Source organism: Cebus imitator, unplaced genomic scaffold, assembly GCF_001604975.1.
Source record: "Cebus imitator isolate Cc_AM_T3 unplaced genomic scaffold, Cebus_imitator-1.0 Scaffold511, whole genome shotgun sequence".
Lineage (NCBI taxonomy): Eukaryota > Metazoa > Chordata > Mammalia > Primates > Cebidae > Cebus > Cebus imitator.
The window spans coordinates 388,591-408,020 of record NW_016107826.1 but is presented as its reverse complement, the minus strand read 5'-3'; the positions used below and the strand labels follow the sequence as shown (position 1 = coordinate 408,020).

Sequence of the window (19,430 nt, the reverse complement as noted above, 5' to 3'; positions counted from 1 at the left end):
CCATTCCTATGTATACATCCAAGAGAACGGAAACAATAGATACTCAAATAGATTCTTACACACAAATGTTCATAGCAGTAATATTCACAATAGCCCGCTGGCTATTAATGAAAATAATCTAAGTGCCCATCATCATAGGAATGGATAAACAAAATGTGGTATATCCATACAATGGAATATTATTCAGTCAAAACAAAAATGAAGTTCTGATACATACTACAACATACATGAAACTTGAAAACATGCTAAGTGAAATAAGCCAAAACAAAGGGTCAAATGTTGTATGATTCCATGAATATGAACTGCTTAGAACAGACAAATTCACAGAAATATAGATTAAAGGTTAGTGGGTTAAGGGGTAGGGGAATGGAGTTATTGCTTAATGAGAAGAGTTTATGTTTGGAGTGACTGAAAAATGTTGGAAATGGATAGTGGTAATGGTTGCCTGACATTGTGAATGTAACTAATGTCATTGAATTTACACTTAAAATTATTACAATGGCAAATTTTACATTTTATCACATACACACACACACACACACACACACACACACACACACACACGTAAAGGTAAATTTTCTACAGCCTCAGGAAGAAAAGATTAAATAGAAAGCTTAGTCATGCCTGACTTGTGTGATAGTAAAATTAGCCCTGGCCTTGAGGTCAGAAGATCTGTTTCTATTCTCTTATTGTGCACCTGGTTTACATTCTCAGGCCCACAAGAGTTATTTTCTATACACCCACTAGAAAAAAAAAAAAAACACCCACTAAAAAAAAAAAAAAAAAGAAACTAAGTACTCATGTAAAAACTATTAAAAAGAGCAATGATAAAAACCAGAAGAAATTAGGAAAAAATTTAGAAGTGTAAAGTGAAAATTAATTAGGGAATAAAAATAGTAGTTAGTAGAATAAGAGTCAAAAAGCTTATACTTTGAAAATATCTATAGATAAAATATTTGCAGACTGATTACAAAAAAAGCAAAAATTGACAATATTAGTATCCAGAAATAAGACATAAACTCTGTTATAATCTATACTGATAGAATTCCAGGACAATAAATAGTACAGGCAGGGGTGTGACAGGAGGTTTGAAGACAAAGAGGGATGAATGATTTCCATTTAGTATATGGTGACCAAAACTGACCAAAGTAGAAGGGAAAACTGAAAAGACCAATTTCAGAGACGAAATTAGAAGAGTGATTTGATGTATAATGGCAAAAGCCACCAGGGAAGTTTGGATAAACAATTACAAATATCTTCTCAAAACTGTACCAGATATCAAGAGAAAGTAAAGGAAATTCCCAGGGAACCAAATCGAGCTGAAAACTGGAGGAATAAGCTACTGCGGGCACTAAAGCTCTGGCTGTCCAGCTTGCCAACATCAGTAACAAAGGAGTTTAGAATATAGTGACTGTGGCAGGACAGGACATAAGCCCATGGGACTGCATAAAGTGGGGAGATGAACTGAGATCCTGACATGAAGCTGGGGCACTAGAAAGGAAAAGTTAGATTAGAAAAAAAAAAGAATTTTCCAAGAAAGCTCAGGTGTTTCAGCAAGCGCTCTAGGTGGGCTCTGTGTGTTTCTTCCTTATCACATTCTCAAGCCATCCCCTTGAGATAACTATTATCCTGGATTTTGTGTTTGTGTTTACAAAGAGTTCTGCTTGATTTTAATTAAAAATTGTATACTAAGGTAGTCTTCTGTGACTCGAATTTTTCACTTAGTATTGTGTCTATAAAAAAAATTTAAACCCTATGTTTACTCATAACCACAAGGAATAACAGACATAATATTTAATAAAAAAAAAAGAAACACAATATCAAAACCATCTATATACTGTAATGTACCTTGAAACCAATGCTAGGGAGAAACAAAGGGAGAACACAAAAACTGCAATAAGTTACTTCTCTCCCAAGTTTTTCTTGAATAATTCCCACACCCCATTCCCTGCTATGTATTCTTAACTTCTTTAGACAGTGAATGAGATCTTAATGCTAAAAGTCCTTAAATGAACCCCAGGGACGTTTCCTGGGTTTTCCCTTTTTCTTTTCTCTCCAAACTTGCCGCGAAGGGCATGTCCCTCAGCCCTAAAGTCTGGGGAGGCCCAGAGTGGTGCCTGGGGCAGAGGGGTGGGCTACCCCTGCAGAGTAGAGAGGTGAATAGTGGGGGACACCCACCGGGATCCCCAGTCCCAGGGGAAAGCACACTGGTGCCCCTGGGCATGGAAGAGCGGCAGCCCCCGCAACCTCCCGTGGGGAAGCATCATTGGTTGGCCGACTGCCCATCTTGCTGCGGTTATAGAACCAAACTCGAACCACATCCTTCTGCAGCTGGAGGCACCCAGCAATGTGGCTGATTTGCTGTGGTGTGGGCTTCGGGCACCGCCGGAAGAATTTCTCCAGGCTGTTTCCGATTCGTCGCTCCCTGCTTGCCCGTCTCCACTTGCGAGACTGCTGCAGGATCATCTCCATTTTGCATAAGCCTAGAAGGTTCTCTGCGTCCACTTCCTCCAGCCACTTTCTCAGCAGTGGTCGCAGCTTCCACATGTTGGCGAGGCTTAGCTGCTGAGCCTCGAAGCGGCAGACGGTCGTTTGGCTAAGCACCTTCCCAAATAGAGCTCCCACAGCGATCCCTACATCGGCCTGCGAGTACCCTAGGTTCAGCCTCTTCTCTCTCAGCTCCTTGGCCAGCTGCTGCAACTCTTTCTGTATGCATGAGACGTCCTCTGGCAGCGGCAACTTCGGGATGCTCCGCAGGGCAATGTAGGGCCCGAGGAGGGCGCCTTCGGACGGGTTTCGCAACCAGGTCCCTGCCTCGCCAGCTCCAAGACAGGCTCTGCAGGGTGCTATCCAGCCCCGGAATTCGTGTGGCAGGGGACCCGGGGGAATCCCCCACGCCTCAGGGCCTGGGCAGACCCCCAGCCGGACCGCCGGCCAGATGATCACCCTGCCAGGGGCCGCCTGGGTGTTCAACCACGTCAGAGTGTCAACCCGCAGGGGCACTGGCCCTCTGGGGCCGCCCCCACCACTGCCTGGAAGGGGGCAGAGGTTTGAGGGCCTGTGTCGGGCCATGGGTAGGACAGCTCCCGCAGCGGCTCTGGTAGAAACTGAAGGCCCTCGAGGCTTCAGAACAGCCACCAGCCCCCTCGAGCCCTGCCCCCTAGTGGGCAGAGAAGGCGTTACAGGCCAAGGGTGCCTGTGTGTAGGTGGGGAAATCTGGTAGATGCAGGAAGTCCTAGGTCCTAGGGTTAAGGGACTGAGCCCCCAACCCTGACCTTTACTTCTAACTTCCATCGAGGAACAAAGGTCCATTTGGGGATTTGCACCTCCAAGCTGTCTTAAGCCCCTTAGTCACTGCCTCCATCCTCTCCTTGAATGGAACCTAGGTATTTTCTTATGCCTCTTCAGAAACTCAGGACCCACTATTCCCAGGAACCACTGACCCTCTTGGCTTCACAAATAGTTATTAAATATCTATGTCAGATACTGCTGCAATGACCCCTCAATTCATAAACTGCCCCCTCACTACTATCTTTATGGTCACCAGTACTGCCAACAGTTCCTCTGTGCATATCCCCAGTCCCTGTGCCCTAAGAAACCTAGGTATTCCTGCTTGAGTTTCTAGTTAACATCAGTTTGCTACCTCGGATTCTACCCCTGCCAAACTCTGCCAGATTCCACTCCCTCACTGGGCAGAACTTCTTAACTAATTCCATGTTTCTTCCCCCAGCCTTAAAGGTCCTTTTGTTTCCCATTCTAACCCAGCTTCTTGGTCCAGAGTTTCCTCAAACAGCAGAGATCTACATGTGTTTTCTCTTTCCCCCTCTAGAGACAGGTCTCCGAACTGGCCTGACCTACTGTCCCCCACTGAGAATGCTCCCTGCAATATCTGACTCAACAACATCAGGCTCCTTTATCCTTGGGCCCTTGTCCCACCAGAGACCCAAAGATCTTAATTTGTTCCTCCATCATGCCCCTAGCTCAGGCATCCAGTTGTGGGCCCTGAATGGAGAAAGCTGAGGGAGGGAGAAAAGCCCTGACCTCAGTTTCAAAGTTTCCAAGGAGGAAGAGCACAATGACCTTGGCTAGACAATCATAGCCCTTCAATGTGTAAACCAATCATCACATGGCTCTGTCCCCATCCACATCTACTGAAATCGGTCTTCTTGAAGTCATCAGTGATTTTCCAAAGGTCAAATCCAATGGCCTTTTAAAAGATCCTCATCCTGCCATATCTGACAATGCTGACTACACTTCTTGCTTCTTTTAAAGTTTACATGAAATGCTGGTAACAGCCAAATCTATTTCAGTTCTGACTTCTCTTCAGATTTCCAGTTTTGTACTTTTCACTGCCCCAAGTCAAATTCATTATCCCCACTTCTAAACCTGCCTCTCATTCTGAGACTCTTGAGCTAATTAATTGCATTATCACCAACTCAGTCACCCAAGCTTAAACCTAGAAGCTGTTCTTGATTTTTTCTGTTCTCCATAGGGCATCAAATCTTATATCCTTGGTCTCCTAAAACATCTGAAGTCTACCATCTCCTTCCTAACCTCATCTTCCTCAACCCTTAAATACCTCTTCCTAGATGAAGGTAACAGCTTGAGACTAAATTCAACTCAACACTACAGGTTGTGTTGTGTTGAGTTTGCAAATATGGCCTTGAAGCAATGGTAAAGAGAAAAGAATAATCAGAAAATTAGCTGTCATCGCTACAGGCTGTACACTTAGTTATCTGTCATCTGTATCTCTACTGCAACCCCAGCTACAATGTGTTCTGGCTATGAGCAGGGTCACTGCTTGTCTTATTCACTGCTAGATCTTCAGCGCCTGGAACATAGCAGGAAGTCAAGAAATATTTAATGTTAAATAAATGAATCTCTGTAGCATTAATGGTAAAAAGACTTCCATATTTGCCTTTAATTAGATTTTAAGACGAAGGTCTATAAAAAACAGCTTGAAATATACAGACGTTCATTTAAGAATAACTTTGCTGGTATCCTCAAGGTACACTTACATGCTATTTTTTCAAAATCACAAAGCTATCAGTATCTGCCAAACAAAATGAAAGCTGGATCACAAAGCAGGATAAAGAAGAGAAAGCAATATGTATGCTAAGGCCTATATTTTGAAAACAGCCCATTTTCACAAGAGAAGAACAGGAAAAAGGTTCATTAGTTGTTGAAAACAAAAGTTGAATGAAATTATTTTTAATGAATTAGAAAAAGTGAGTTCAAATAGATGGGAGCAAAGCCTTATTATAGTTAAGCTGAGTTAAAACACAGTGGCTGAAAACATTTACTAAACTAAAAAGTAATGCAATATACTCACTTGATGGGTTTTAAGATTTACTTGGATGATCTCACTTAAGGCTTTCTTTGTACTTGGTCAGATCTCATCTACCAATGTGCGTATCTGCTGCCAAAAAGAAAAGCCCATATTCTGAAGGGATGTCTTGCCATCTTTTTAAAAGTATATTCAGCGTCCTACGGAAATGGGGCTAGCAGAGAAAGGAAGTAGAAGCACATTTAGTTGGTACAGGAATAGCGATCAGGGGAAGGCAGTTGATGGGAATGCTCAAGACAACCAGTGCTATTTGTGCTGGGGCGTTTGAAAGGCTAATCCATCACCTTCAACAAATACATGGAAAAAAATTCACTCTTAGTAAGTGATTAGATTACAATGTAAGAATCAGGCCAGTCTTATCCATAGGGAATTACAGAGTAAGGATAAGAAACATATGGTTCCAGTCCCCTATATATTTATAATCTAAATGAGGGAGAAGAGAAACTGACAGTAGAGCAGGACAACTATACTTACCCAAAGAGAAGTTAAGAAGTTTTCTATTATTAGGATCTTTGGAATCAAGCGTGGTTTTCTGAAAGAGTTGTTTTAAGCAGAAATACTTAAAAATGGAAAGTATCAGGATTTTTATTATTAGGCTTCCCTTAAGAATTCTCTATTCTAAGGAGACAAAACCAATGGTCATGATCTACAAATGCTAAGAAGCAGGAAACCATGGAAGCAGAGTTAAGAATCAATATCCTTGTGGGGTTTGGTTCAAGTTTCATAGTTTTGAGAAGTCTTGCCCTATACTCTGGACCACAGTGACCTCTCTGAACTTACTGCCATTTAAACTCACATACATTTGCTGCCTTAAACAGCTGGAGTTTTATGTCTTAGTTCTCCAGCTAGGAGATACAAAACCTCTAACATACATATTATAGATATACCATTTAGTTTGTACCTATGTGCCAAGCAACATGCTAATTCATGAACTAGCCACAGTGCTCTGAGTATATTAAGTCCATGAAAACATCCGGATGTGAGTAATCTGCCTTTTATGTCATTCTGTTGGTCAGTTATTTCACTGGCTGGGAAGGTGATCCTTGCTTCGTCATTCCTCCAAACGCATCTCTCCCAAAAGCTTCTCTTACTCGAGATAAAGGAGGACATGGCTTTGCTCGAGTCTGTAAGAACTTCCAATTTTCTATAGTAGAGTCTCAAAAAAAAAAAAAAAAAAACAACAACTTTTTGACGGCGTTAAAGCAACAAAGCAGACCAGAATATCTAAGAATGATATCCAAGTTGGACAGAGAGGGCAGGGCAGACTACATGCTGCTGATCTTTACTGTCTTCCCTACTCTGCAGATTTCCTAGTAAAGTTAGCACTGACCAGGCATTGTGGTGTAAAGGCATTGCCACTAGGATGAGCAGGTGTAGGACCTCAAGAATCATATTAGTCAAGAAGCAGGACAAAAGGCTGAAGCAGAAGACAAGATGCAGAGACTAGATACTGGGAAGACCCTCTCTGGATCCAGGGAGTAAAGTCAGTAATCCAGGAAAACTCTTGCAGCTGATTACTTTAAGGAACAATGCCTCCCTCCTCACAGTGAAAGAATTAACATCACACATTACAACAATTTAGTTCACTGGGAACCACCTGGAAATACACTGAAATGATTACGTGTCAATCCTTTGTGTGGATCTTTACTAAACTATATAAAGCAAAGTGAGCCATCAAAGATAAGTTAGGCAATTAAGAAAAGCTAATAAAGTATGTACAATAAGAACATTTATGTTGTAATAACATAGAAACAGAGCTAATCAAATCAATGTAGGTACTAAACAGGATAATTTATTGCTTTTCAAGATAATTTTCATAATAGATAATGGCACTATTCTGTACAGGAGATAACAGAGGACAAGAACATGGGTGAAAGAACAGCCACTTGTAAATAACAGTAATACAAGATGCTTTTATATGTGGAGAAAAGCTATAATGTAGTAGTCTTGCTAGCAGATTTCCTTGATTTCTTTAATTTCAGATTAAGATTATGAAGGACTTTTTAAAATCATTACTTCTTGCTGCTTTTCCTTTTAGTATTTTAAAAACGGCTTTACTCTGATGTAATTGCTGCTTAGAAACAAATGCTTATGACACAAATGTGACACAAACACCACACAGTCAGAGACCAAAAACAGACTTAGAGTATACAGAGAAAAGGCCCTCCATTTTATTTTGCAAATGTGAGATATTCATGAGTTATGAACTTCCTGTGCTATAAAATAATATTAAGTATAAAAACCCTGCAGCCTTCACCAGAAGCCTTAAGGAATTTTAAATATCTGTATAAGGCAGGAAGAGCAGTTGAGCTGAGTGGGGCTGAGTTGAAAGGCACTATGATGATGAGTCAGGTATATTCACAGATAGAGATAGATAAAGTTTAAAGGCTCTTGTTATGCCAAGCATGATTTAAGCAAACTTTTTAGCTGAGTTTGCCCTTGTTACAGAAGAAAAGATTTAAGGATGTTCTTGCATTGATTACTCTAGTCAGGGTGCAGTGACTATGTTCTACATTCAAATTATCACTCTGCTTCCATTTTAGAGTAGGAGATGCACAACTGGTTTAACGAAAAATTTTTCATTACACGGCACAGTAAAATATACTAACAAAAATGACAGCTTATGCCCAATGAAACTAGTAATCATGATGTGAAATGGGCTTAGAGAAGTAAATTGAGAAGTAGAAAAGAATTTCTGTTTATGGCAGATAACTCTTTTAAGTGTTGTGAGAATTATGTTTTTTTTTTTTTTTTTTTTTTTTAAAGAGATTCCAGATTAATTGATGTTGGTGCTATTACCATCACAAGTTTGAGGCTTCTGAGAATTTCCCTGGAATCTCTTTAGGAAACTATGAACTGAAATAAGCCAAACAGAGTCACTGATGTTTTTTTTGTCTGATAAATGCACTCTTTAACTAACACTAAATGCAGCAATGACCATGGAAAATTCAAGAGGTAGTAACAGACTAAAAATTCTAAGCAAAATTTACCTAAATATATAGATGAAACACTTCTTTCAGCATTTTAGACCTGAAAAATATTCAGACAGCATTCAGTCAGCCTATTAAACTGAATCCTCTTCCAGTCACCTTACTATAATCTCAAAGGTCTTAAAGAGAACAAATCAGGTTGTCAGCCTCTCTTTGAGCAAAATACTCATGCCCAAATCAAAATCTGTCTGCCTCTAGTCCATTCCTCAAGCTCCCTGCAGCCTGTTCTTCATTCTATGTGTGTGCAGAAAACATTAGGCAGATGAAGGTTTCATCTTCTGAAAGCCTCAGAACTCTTGGAGGTAATTACATCAAACCAACTGTGAGTGGAAAACTGAAAGCAAGACTTCTATTTTGATGATTTACTTAATGTAAATTTCATTTTTTAAAAAAATATTTACCTACACAATCACATGGCTTAAGAGGCACAAAAGTGTATACAGTGAAAAAAAATGCACAGTATTTATTTTCAATTCTTATTTTGTTGCCAATCATGTCATTGTTGGCAAGTGCTAATCTAGTCAATGTCCAGCTACAATTTTACATTTTTCTTACACAGAATTTTCTGTAATAATTTAAATTCAAGCAAGACATTGGTCTTTTCTGATTGACAGAAATGTAGATGAAACATAAGGAAGAAGCCAGTAATTTAAAGAAGTTTCTCTTAAGGATATGTTCTAGGGCAGGTGTCATTTTGAAAGGAAGACAATGTATTAAAGAACTGATAGGCTTTCAGGGGTTGAAGGAGAGTATGGAAGAATAGGATATTAGCAGGGAAAAGAATAAAAGGAAAAGGTTAGCATGGAATTAAGGTAGAAGATTTAGGAGAAGGAAGGAATAGGGTAGAATATTGAAGAACAGTAAAATAAGGAGTTTAAATACCGTACTTCTGTGTAAGATATATCAGGAGGCTCTGAGGGTAACCCTATGGTAAGACAGGACTAGAATTAGAACCCAGATACTTTGAAAACACAAAGACAAGAAGCAGGAAAGAAATGACAAAGTTTTTAAATTCTGAAATACTGAAAAGCAATGAACAGTTTTCCTAACATTGTTAATACTTGATTTGGTGGACAAAATAATTGTTAATAACAACTACAGGATGTCCTTGCTTTGCATGAGAATGAGGAACTATAAAAATGACTACACAAGCTGAAACCATGCAAAGGGATCATAATAATCAATAGGATAAATTATGCGTTTTCTATGACCTCTACATTTCTTTTTGTCAAAATGTTAAAAATCCTTATAGTCAGGGAAAAATAAAGAAAAAATAACACAACTAATTTCATTTAGTATGCTATAATTTAAACATTAGAAACATTGAGAATTAAAGTGCTTTATTTCTATGTAAAAAAATTTATTTAAAGTCAATTGATCAGTGCTTGCCTTCTTTTAATCATATCACTTATAGTATGGTCAATCATATCTTGTCTATGTGTGGGCAAAAATGTCACAATCTTAAGTTTGAATCAGCTTTCGACATTTTATCCTTTGCACTTTCAATGTTGTGAAATAGCTCTGAGAGTTCATTTAATATGAGAGTTTTTTGTCTTGCTTTTTAGTTTGCCAGTGTCACTTTCTCTGAGACATCTTCATCTTTTTTGTTATAAACACTTTCTATTTCATTTCCAGTGTTTCATTTCTTTACTGCACTGTCATCTGTGTTGGTCAAGTCTCTCTTTTGATCATGTACTCTTGTAAAATGGGAGACAATGCCATCTGTACATGAACTGAAAGCAGATATGATATGACCAATCAGTGACAAGAGTCTGAAAAAAGTAATGTGATTGGCCATTGATCATGATGTGCATCTGTTATTCACATACAGATCTGTGGACTGAAGGGCTAGTGGCAAAGTGTGCTTAATGCAATTACACGTAATATATTGTGGAAACTGAACTTTGAACCTTGTTTTCTGGGGAATTGGTGTTATTTAAACCATGGTAACAAAAATTCGTGTATATCAAAATTATGCAAAATGAGGAATTATGAAGTTCTTACTATATGCTAGGTACTGTTTTAAGAACTCTATATAAATTATTTCACTTAATAGAACCCAATGAGATGATACTAGTCTTACCCTATTTTACAGACAATGTGATTGTGGATATTTATCTGGCCATTATTCTCCACATATTTGGGAAAATACAAATTTCCCATGGTCATGATAAATCCAAAGATCCTCCTGATAAATGCTCACATACTACTATTAAAGAGGTTGAAATGACAAGTAACATATGCTTGTTTAGAATATCTAGAGTAAAAAGCCAGGTTTTCATGACAGTATGGAAGAAAAGTGGATACTTTCAGAAGATGCACTAACTCTTCAAGGACATTAGAGTGTCATCTAATAAAAAAGGATGTTGGTGAACTAGGAGTTACTTGTGGATTCTAAAAGAGCTCATTAGCCCTTTACTTCCTCACTCCCAACCACACCACCCATTACAATGATAATTCTCTGACTAGGAGCAAAGAGACTCTTTGCAATAAACACAAGACTTCTTTCTAGGAGACTGTGAGCTCCTTAAGAGCAGAAGTCATGTCTAATACTCTTTATACCCTTGAAGCCTAGATTGGTGCCTAATACAGATTAGGTGTTCAATACAACTCTGTGGAATTCAAGAATAAATATTTACAGTTAGTTTCTTGCCTCAAGAGAATCAAGAATAACTCAAATTAGGGGTAAGACATGGAATTAGGCTCTAATTTTGGGGGGATGAATGAAGACAATTAACTAATTGGTAGAATAATTAAATTTGGATTATCTAAAAATTTAAGCTTTGCTACTTATGCTGATTTTTACATGCTTGATATTGTTTTTAAAGAAAAGCAAAAACAAATAACTCTGAGTGATTACTCCTTCATAAGAAAAATATGGCAAAAATCTAAACTATTGTAATATTCAAACTGAGTACCTCTAATTTCACATACAATAGCTTTCCTACATATTGGTTATATTTGTGGCCTTAAATTAACAATGTCTTATTTCATTTTTGAGATGGGTCTCATTCTGTTGCCCAGATTGGATTACAGTGGCACACTCATGGTCCACTGCAGCCTCAACCTCCCAGCCTCAAGCGATCTGTCCATCTGAGCCTCCCAGGTAGCTGGGACCACAAGCATGCTCTACCCTGCCTAACTAAATTTTTTAATTTTTTTGTAGAGATGGGGTCTCACTATGTTACCCAGGCTGGTATCAAATTCCTGGCCTCAAGGCATCCTCCCACCTTTGCCTCCCAAAGTGCTGGGATAACAGTCATGAGCCATCATACACAGCCAACAGTGTCTTATTTTAAATTTAATCACCTTCCATCTGGAAACTGAGAAGGAGAGGTCTAGCTACTATTTCACATATATTAAAATTAGTAGAAGACTAAATTTCTTTGAAGAGAATTTTTAAAAAGTAAATAAAATTTAAAAAGTCTGAAAATTTTCACATTACTTTTTTAAATTTCTGAAATATTAGCAAATAACAAAAGAATCTTCATGCCGATTTTGATTTTAGCTTACTCATAACTTTTAACTTAGGGTCTCCTTAAAAAGTCTCATTTATAGAAATCATTGCTACAAAAAGCTTAAAAGGGGGTGTTTTTTTTGCCCCAACTTTTTTTTAACAAGTTGCTTCTATAGCACTTTAGAAATTAAGAAATTATGTAATACAATAGAATTATATCAAGGATTGTGCCATGCAGTTATGCAAAACATCTATAAACTAGTTGGTAAAATATATTTTCACTTATTGGTATAATATATCAAATAGTTAGGGTCATGTATGTATGGCTGACGGGGATATTAACAGGCACTATGGTCAGAAATGCTAGCACAAGGTCTCAAAGAACATTTAGACATCAAATATCAGTTAAATTAATTTTTTGTACCTACAAACTCATTAATCCAAACAAAGTCATTAATCCAAAATAATTACCTCTCAAAATTTATCATTAAATAGAACTATTTTCCTTTGGAAAGAGACTATATTTTAAGAAATATGAAATAGCAAAAACTTAAAAAATTATACTCCTGCTTTTAAAGTGCTGATAATCAACTCTGAACATCTTGAGATTTTATAAATAAATAATATTTGGCTTAAGCATAGTGCCTAATGTTCACTTTGAATATTCATTTTAGTACCAGAGAAGATGCATTTTAGATATTCCAAATCACCTCTAGAAAGCAATGCAGTTTCTCTGAACATGTATGTTTTGGGAATATTTGGGGATGCAGACAGATTTATCACTGGTGACTTGCTGTCAGTCTGTCTATGACAAGACAGACAGGGCAGGCTGAGCGGGTGTACATAGGGGCACACAGAATGTATAGGTGAGAGCAGATCGTGAGCCTTGTGCCTTGAGGGAGGCACAGAGCCCATGTCAGAGGGAAGTGAAGGGCAAGCGAACCCAGGCAAACCACAGTCAGACAAGGTTAAACAGAAACATGTAGGCTGGGGGAGATGTGATTCCATGGGCTGGGAGGGCAGAGTCTTCAGGTCAGGGAGACTGGAAGCCAGGAAGACATGGCATAGAGACTAAGCCAGATGAGAGAGTCAATCAATAGGCATAGAGAGATCCATCAAGGGCAGTGACTCAGACAGAACTAACAGAGGGCAAGTGAAGCAAAGACAGCCATAGGAAGGGAGATCAAGACTTAATGTATGATACAAAGGATGAAAATGTCTGTCTAAAGTACCACTGGTTCCTGACTTATTTTTCCAACCATTACAGACAGAGCATTAAGAGCCATAAAGATAGTCCTATGGGAGAGTAAAAGGAATAGTATTTCCATATTAACTCAAAACTTATAAAGTACAAACACAAATTCTTATTATTCAGTAATTTACCTAAAAGCAGTCCCAAAATAATTAGTTAAAAATTTTTTTTCTTTAAAGAGAAGAGTTAGCTCAGGAAAAGGAGAGTTGCCACCTTTACTGCCAAATTCTTCGAAGGATTTTTCACAAATTGGTTCAGAAAGCTGTAAAAAACATGGTGGCTATTTTTAATTTTTTTAAAGTGAGATTTTTGGAGTGAGACTACTTATATTCACTGTGATTACTGGAAAACTGAAAAAGTCAGAGTCACAGGATAATAATTGGACCTGATAAAATATATATAATCAGGGCAAATGATTATATATACTAGTAATCAATATAAATAAAGATTTTATATTTAGACAGGAAATCTTAAATGATTCTATAATTAATTACTTCCTTAGAGTTCCTGATTCCAACTATTTATTATGAATGATAAACTGAAAACACAGAGTTCCTGGTGGCTAACTTTTACAATACTCATTCCTTACATTAACTAATAATTATAAGGTAGCATACAACACTGAATAGAGGAACTGATAATCAAAAGCTACAAGGTTAATTCTACAGCAATAAAAACTGTCTGAAAAGTGTTATTTAGTTCATGAAAACATCACTTAAAGAATTAGAATAACTTTTGAATGCAAACAGGAATGCTATACTTCTTGAGCAGTACACATACTCAAAAGTGGTACAGTATCATATATGCTAATATGCCTTGAATTTTAAGATATGTTTACAAGGCAAAGTATAGATTTTCAATTACCTAATTAATTTAAGCTGTGTCTAAAAACACATTAGACAACTCAACTTGTCTACACATTCTGAGTGACACCACATTCTACAGGCAATTACTGTTGATTTTTCATTGCTATCTTTAGAAGGAAGTGATTATTCACTGACAAAGAAGAGATATAACTTAGTGTCACATCCTCAAGAGGAATTTTCAGCAATAAAGTGAAGTGACTATTTAGCAAATATTCAGTAAGTTTAGTCAGTGCAAACAGTCAATTTGGACTATTTAAGCAAATAAAAATTAGGGTTACATTAGCAGGTTGTCTACGATTCAAATTCACCTCGTAATTGCTAAATTTCGACTTCACATTCTGGTGAGAAAACAGGGCTTAGCAGTTAGGTACATATGACTGATGGTCTCCTTCTTTACATCCAAACCCAAGAAAGGACCATCTAAATAGAGGAACTTCTCAAGTTTAATTCTTAACCCAGAAGAATCTACAATGCTTGGTTGTTTTCCTTTTCCTTTCCTCTTCTTCTTCCTTTTTTTTTTTTTAAATACATTTACTGTATTCTGTTATCTTTCTAATTTTGAAGTGCCTAGATTTATATCAAGTGTTCTAGGAAAGCTGAAATAATAGAGAGATGCCCATCTAAGCTATAGTAGGGGCATCACAATAATGTGATGGTTATAAGTTCTGGGAGAAAATATGCTGACACGCATCAGGCCTTTAGACAACATAGTTTTAGTGAATCTAGGTTCAGGCTTTTCCTCAACAGCATGCAAAAAATGACACTGTAAGGTAGAGCTTTCCATCCTGTGTGCCTGGTATGAAGTGGCCAAAGACATGTCAAGATACCCTCACCATTCAGGTCAGATAAGAGGCATGTGATGTCGCAAGACTCTGTCCATCTACCTCTGGATATAAGTAACCTTGTCTGTGATGCCTAGAGTGCTGCACAAATGCTATACTTTCCTATAGCCACTTCAGGAGTAGTGGAATAATAATTTGCTGGTAACTCTGCTTTATGGTTACCATAAATCTTAAAGGACTGGTAAATGGATCTCAAAATTCTTACCCTCTCTTCCAGAAACACATTCTTCAGGTCCTCCCTTCCTGCTTTTTATTTTCTCCTACATGGAACTTGCATTCTAATAGGGGAGACAGACAATAAACTTCTGACATCCTATATACTTTTCTAACTTACCTTGATTACTGTTAGTCTCCCTTACCAGAAGGTAAGCTCTGTGTGAGACCTTCATCCATTGCAATTCACTGCTGTATCCCTGGTACCCAGAGCAATGTCTTGCACACAACAACTACTCACTGAATGAAGACTGAATGGGCAAACTCAAAGGCACTTAGGGAGCACATCTGGAGGGGGCTGAAAGTATGTATGCCTTAGCAGCAGCACCTCTCCAAACACAGCCCCAGGTAGAACCAATCTAGCAAAGAGTACCTTGTCATTCATGCACCAGCCAAAGCAAGCTGTGCTGACTTGTAAGAAGTCAGAAGATATCAATGCTCTATAACCTTGTCTGTTTTCAAACATTTATATTTTCCTTTCCTCTTACCCTGACAGAATACCTCCTCATACACAGTCAAAAATTAAATGGAATATTTTGGGGGAGCAGCACATCATTTCTAATTTTATCTAACTGTTACCCAATGTCTTTTTCAGTTTTATTGCTTCCATATTTCTATGTCCTATGAATATTTTTCTCTCAACTATTAGTTTTCCTTTTAATTTATTCACTATATTTTCTATCATCTTTCTGTGGCTCGGATTTTTATATAATATTTTGTGATCCTTATCAATGTCCCAGAAAACATAGGAAAGCCTAAATAAATAAGTTATTTGTTCTCTATAAATAGAAACAGGAAAATCAAAGACAGTATTTCTGCAAATGCCTTTTCAGTCCTATAGAATTAAAATAATCAATAATAGTTTTAAATTATAGCCTTAAAGTTTAAAATACCTAATGGGAATATATAGAACCCTGTGGAATTTTCAGTATCTTTCTTCTGATGAATTCAAAGTGTTCCTCTGAAAATATACAAATTGTCCTCATATTGATACAAGGTAAGTGAGGCAGATATTTACTGTTGCCACTTTACAATAAATAATTAAAATATGAACTGTGAAATAAATATACATCCTCTTAACTGAGACATCATTCTCTGAATAACAGTATCCTTAACTGGCCAATTTTACTAGTAGAAAATACTATAAATAGAGTGAGAATTGGTCTTTAGAGGAGGTATGATCATCATGGCTGATGGGAGTCAGGGCTAGATTGCAGCTCTGGACAGAGCAGCATGCAGGCTTGCATTGTGAATTCTAGCTCCAGATTGAATCCTGAGAGGAACCACAGGTGCTCTGAAGGAAGTGGACTGGTCCTGAAGGACCTGGGAGATACACCAAAGCCTGTGAGTGTCCCAATTGCGGAAGTGGGAGAGGTAGAGCCTCCACTCCTGAACACACACCCCCACTGCAGAAAACGAAGGTCTATTTGTGGGAGACGTTTCTGACCTTACATGGAGTTGAGTCAATTTAGAAAGCTGAGCAAAATACAGGGGTAGAGGAAGCAGCAGAAAGGCCCTGGGAGATCACTGGGTCCCCTAGTAGGCCATACCTGACTGGCACCACAGGGATTCATCAGGAGGGTGGCCAGAGGAGTAGGGGGTAAAATTCCACAGAGAAGAAAATCTCTAGGTGAAGTTTGTAACGATTTGAACAGGGTGAGAAGCCTCGTGGCCAGAACTCGGGGAAGGGTGCAAATCCGATGTGCAGACTCCATAGGCAGGGAAGAACCAAGCCCTTTTCTTTTGCAGCTGGGAGGCAAGTAACCCGGGGCAACTTTCCAAGCCTGTTTTGCCCTCCGCCTGCACACAGACTCGGAGCTGTTGTGGGGGGCGTGGTGGGAGTGACACCAGCCCTTCAATTGATGTGGGAGCTGGGTGAGGTGTGTGACTGCGGTCTTTCCCCCACTTCCCTGACAACTGCATGACTCAGCAGAGGCAGCTATAATCCTTCTAGGTACACAACTCCAGTGACCTGGGAATCTCACCCTCAGGCTCCATAGCAGCCACAGCAAGACCCACCCAAGGAGAGTGTAAGCTCAGACATGCCTAGCCCTGCCACACATGATGGTTCTTTCCTCCCGACCTTGGTAGCTGAAGGCAAAGGGCATATAATCTTGGAAGCTGTAGGGCCCTGCCCACTGCCCGTCCCTCTGGATTTTACTACAGCTGATGTTCTCTGGAAAGCACCACCTCCTGGCAGGATGCCAACTAGCACAAAAATAAAGCATTACACCACCAAAGCTAAGAACTCTTACTTACAGAGTTCATTGCACACCTCGTACCACCACCTCCATTGGAACAGGTGCTGGTATCCATGACTGAGAATCCCATAGACAGTTCACATCACAGGGCCCTATACAGATAGCCCCCAGTATTAGCCCAGAACCAGGTGGACTAGCTGGGTGGCTAGACCCAGAAGAGAGACAATAATCACTGCAGTTCGGCGCATAAGAAACCACATCCATAGGAAAAGGGGGAGAGTAGTATATCAAGGGAACACCCACAGGACAAAAGAATCTAAATGAAAGCCTTTAGCCCTAGACCTGCCCTTGAACAGAGCCTACCAAAATGAGAAGGAACCAGAAGACTAACTCTGGTAATATGACAAAACAAGGCTTGTCGACACCCCCCCAAAATCACACTAGTTCACCATCAATGGATCCAAACCAAGAAGAAAGCCCTGATTTATCTGAAAAAGAATTCAGGAGGTCAGTTATTAAGCTAATCAGGGAGGTACCAGAGAAAGGCGAAGCCCAATACAAGGAAATTCAAAAAACAGTACAAGAAATGAAGGGAGAAATATTCAAGGAAATATAGCTTAAAGAAAAAACAATCAAGAATTCAGGAAACTTTGGACACACTTTTAGAAATATGAAATGCTCTGGAAAGTCTCAGCAATAGAATTGAACAACCAGAAGAAAGAAATTCAGAGCTCAAAGATAAGGTCTTTGAATTAACCCAATACAACGTCTTCAAATTAACCCAATCCAAAAAAGACAAAGAAAAAACAATAAAAAAATCTGAACAAAGCCTTCAAGAAGTCTGGGATTATGTTAAATGACCAAACCTAAGAATAATTGGTGTTCCTGAAGAAGAAGAGAATTCTAAAAGCTTGAAAAACATGTTTGGGAAAATAATTGAGGAAAACTTCCCCTGCCTTGTGAGAAACCTAGACATCCAAATATAAGAAGCACAAAGAACACCCAGGAGATTCATTGCAAAAAGATCATTGCCTAGGCACATTGCCATCAGGTTGTCTAAAGTTAAGATGAAGCAAAGAATCTTAAGGGCCATAAGACAGAAGTACCAGGTAACTTATAAAGGAAAACCTATCAGATGCTGGGCATGGTGGCTCACGCCTGTAATTCCAACACTTTGGGAGGCTGAGGCAGGTGGATCATGAAGTCAAGAGATCGAGATAATCCTGGCCAAAATGGCGAAACCCCGTCTCTACTAAAATACAAAAAATTAGCTGGGTGTGGTGGCATGCGCCAGTAGTCCCAGCTACTCTGGAAGCTAAGGCAAGAGAATCGCTTGAACCTGGGAGGCGGAGGTTGCAGTGAGCAGAGATCCTGCCATTATACTCCAGCCTGGCCACAGAGCAAAACATTGTCTAAAAAAAAAAAAAAAAAAAAAAAGAAAAGAAAAACCTATCGGATTAACGGCAGATTTCTCAGCAGAAACCCTTTAGCCTCTTCAAACAAAACAATTATCAGCTAGCAATTCTGTATCCAGTGAAACTAAGCATCACATATAAAAGATACAATCTTTTTCAGACAAATGCTGAAATAATTCACCATTACCAAGCCACCACTACAAGAACTGCTAAAAGGAGCTCTAAATCTTTAAACAAATCCTGAAAACACATCAAAACAGGACCTCTTTAAAGCTTAAATCACACAGGATCTACATAACAAAAATACAAGTTAAAAAGCAAAAACAAACAAACAAAAAAAACAAGTACACAGGGAACAAAGAGCAGAAGGAATGCAATGGCTCACATTTCAATACTAACATGGAATAAAACGACCTAGCTATTGCACTTAAAAGATACAGAATCTCAGAATGGGTAAGAACTCACCAATCAACTATCTGCTGCCTTCTGGAGATCCACCTAACACATAAGGACTCACATAAACTTAAAGTAAATGGGTAGAAAATGACATTTCATGCAAATGGACACCAAAAGCGAGCAGGGGTAGCTATTTTTGTATCAGACAAAACAAACTTTAAAGCAACAGCAGTTAAAAGAGACAAAGAGGGATATTATATAATGGTAAAAAGCCTTGTCGAACAGAAAAGTTCGAACGAAATCAAATTGAAACAAAAGAAAACAATACAAAGATAAATGAAACAAAAACTAAACATATATATGCATCTGACACTGGAGCTCCAAAATTTATAAAAACAATTACTAATAGGCCTAAAAAATGAGATAGACAGCAATACAAAAATACTGGGGG

The 19,430-nt window shown here is 38.6% G+C and overlaps 2 protein-coding genes across 10 annotated transcripts in view; both read right to left on the bottom strand.

Moving 5' to 3' along the window:
• FAM172A (family with sequence similarity 172 member A) overlaps positions 1 to 19,430 on the bottom strand; it is a 508,558-nt gene that overhangs the window by 131,138 nt on the left and 357,990 nt on the right. The gene's annotated exons all lie outside the window — the stretch shown is intronic.
• On the bottom strand, positions 1,780 to 17,862 carry POU5F2 (POU domain class 5, transcription factor 2). The gene is made up of 2 exons (XM_037733282.1): positions 5,822 to 17,862; positions 1,780 to 5,501 (listed from the first exon to the last, which is right to left on the bottom strand). The coding sequence occupies exon 2, from the start codon at positions 3,310 to 3,312 to the stop codon at positions 2,089 to 2,091; it is 1,224 nt and encodes a 407-aa protein (XP_037589210.1). The 5' UTR covers positions 3,313 to 5,501; positions 5,822 to 17,862; the 3' UTR covers positions 1,780 to 2,088.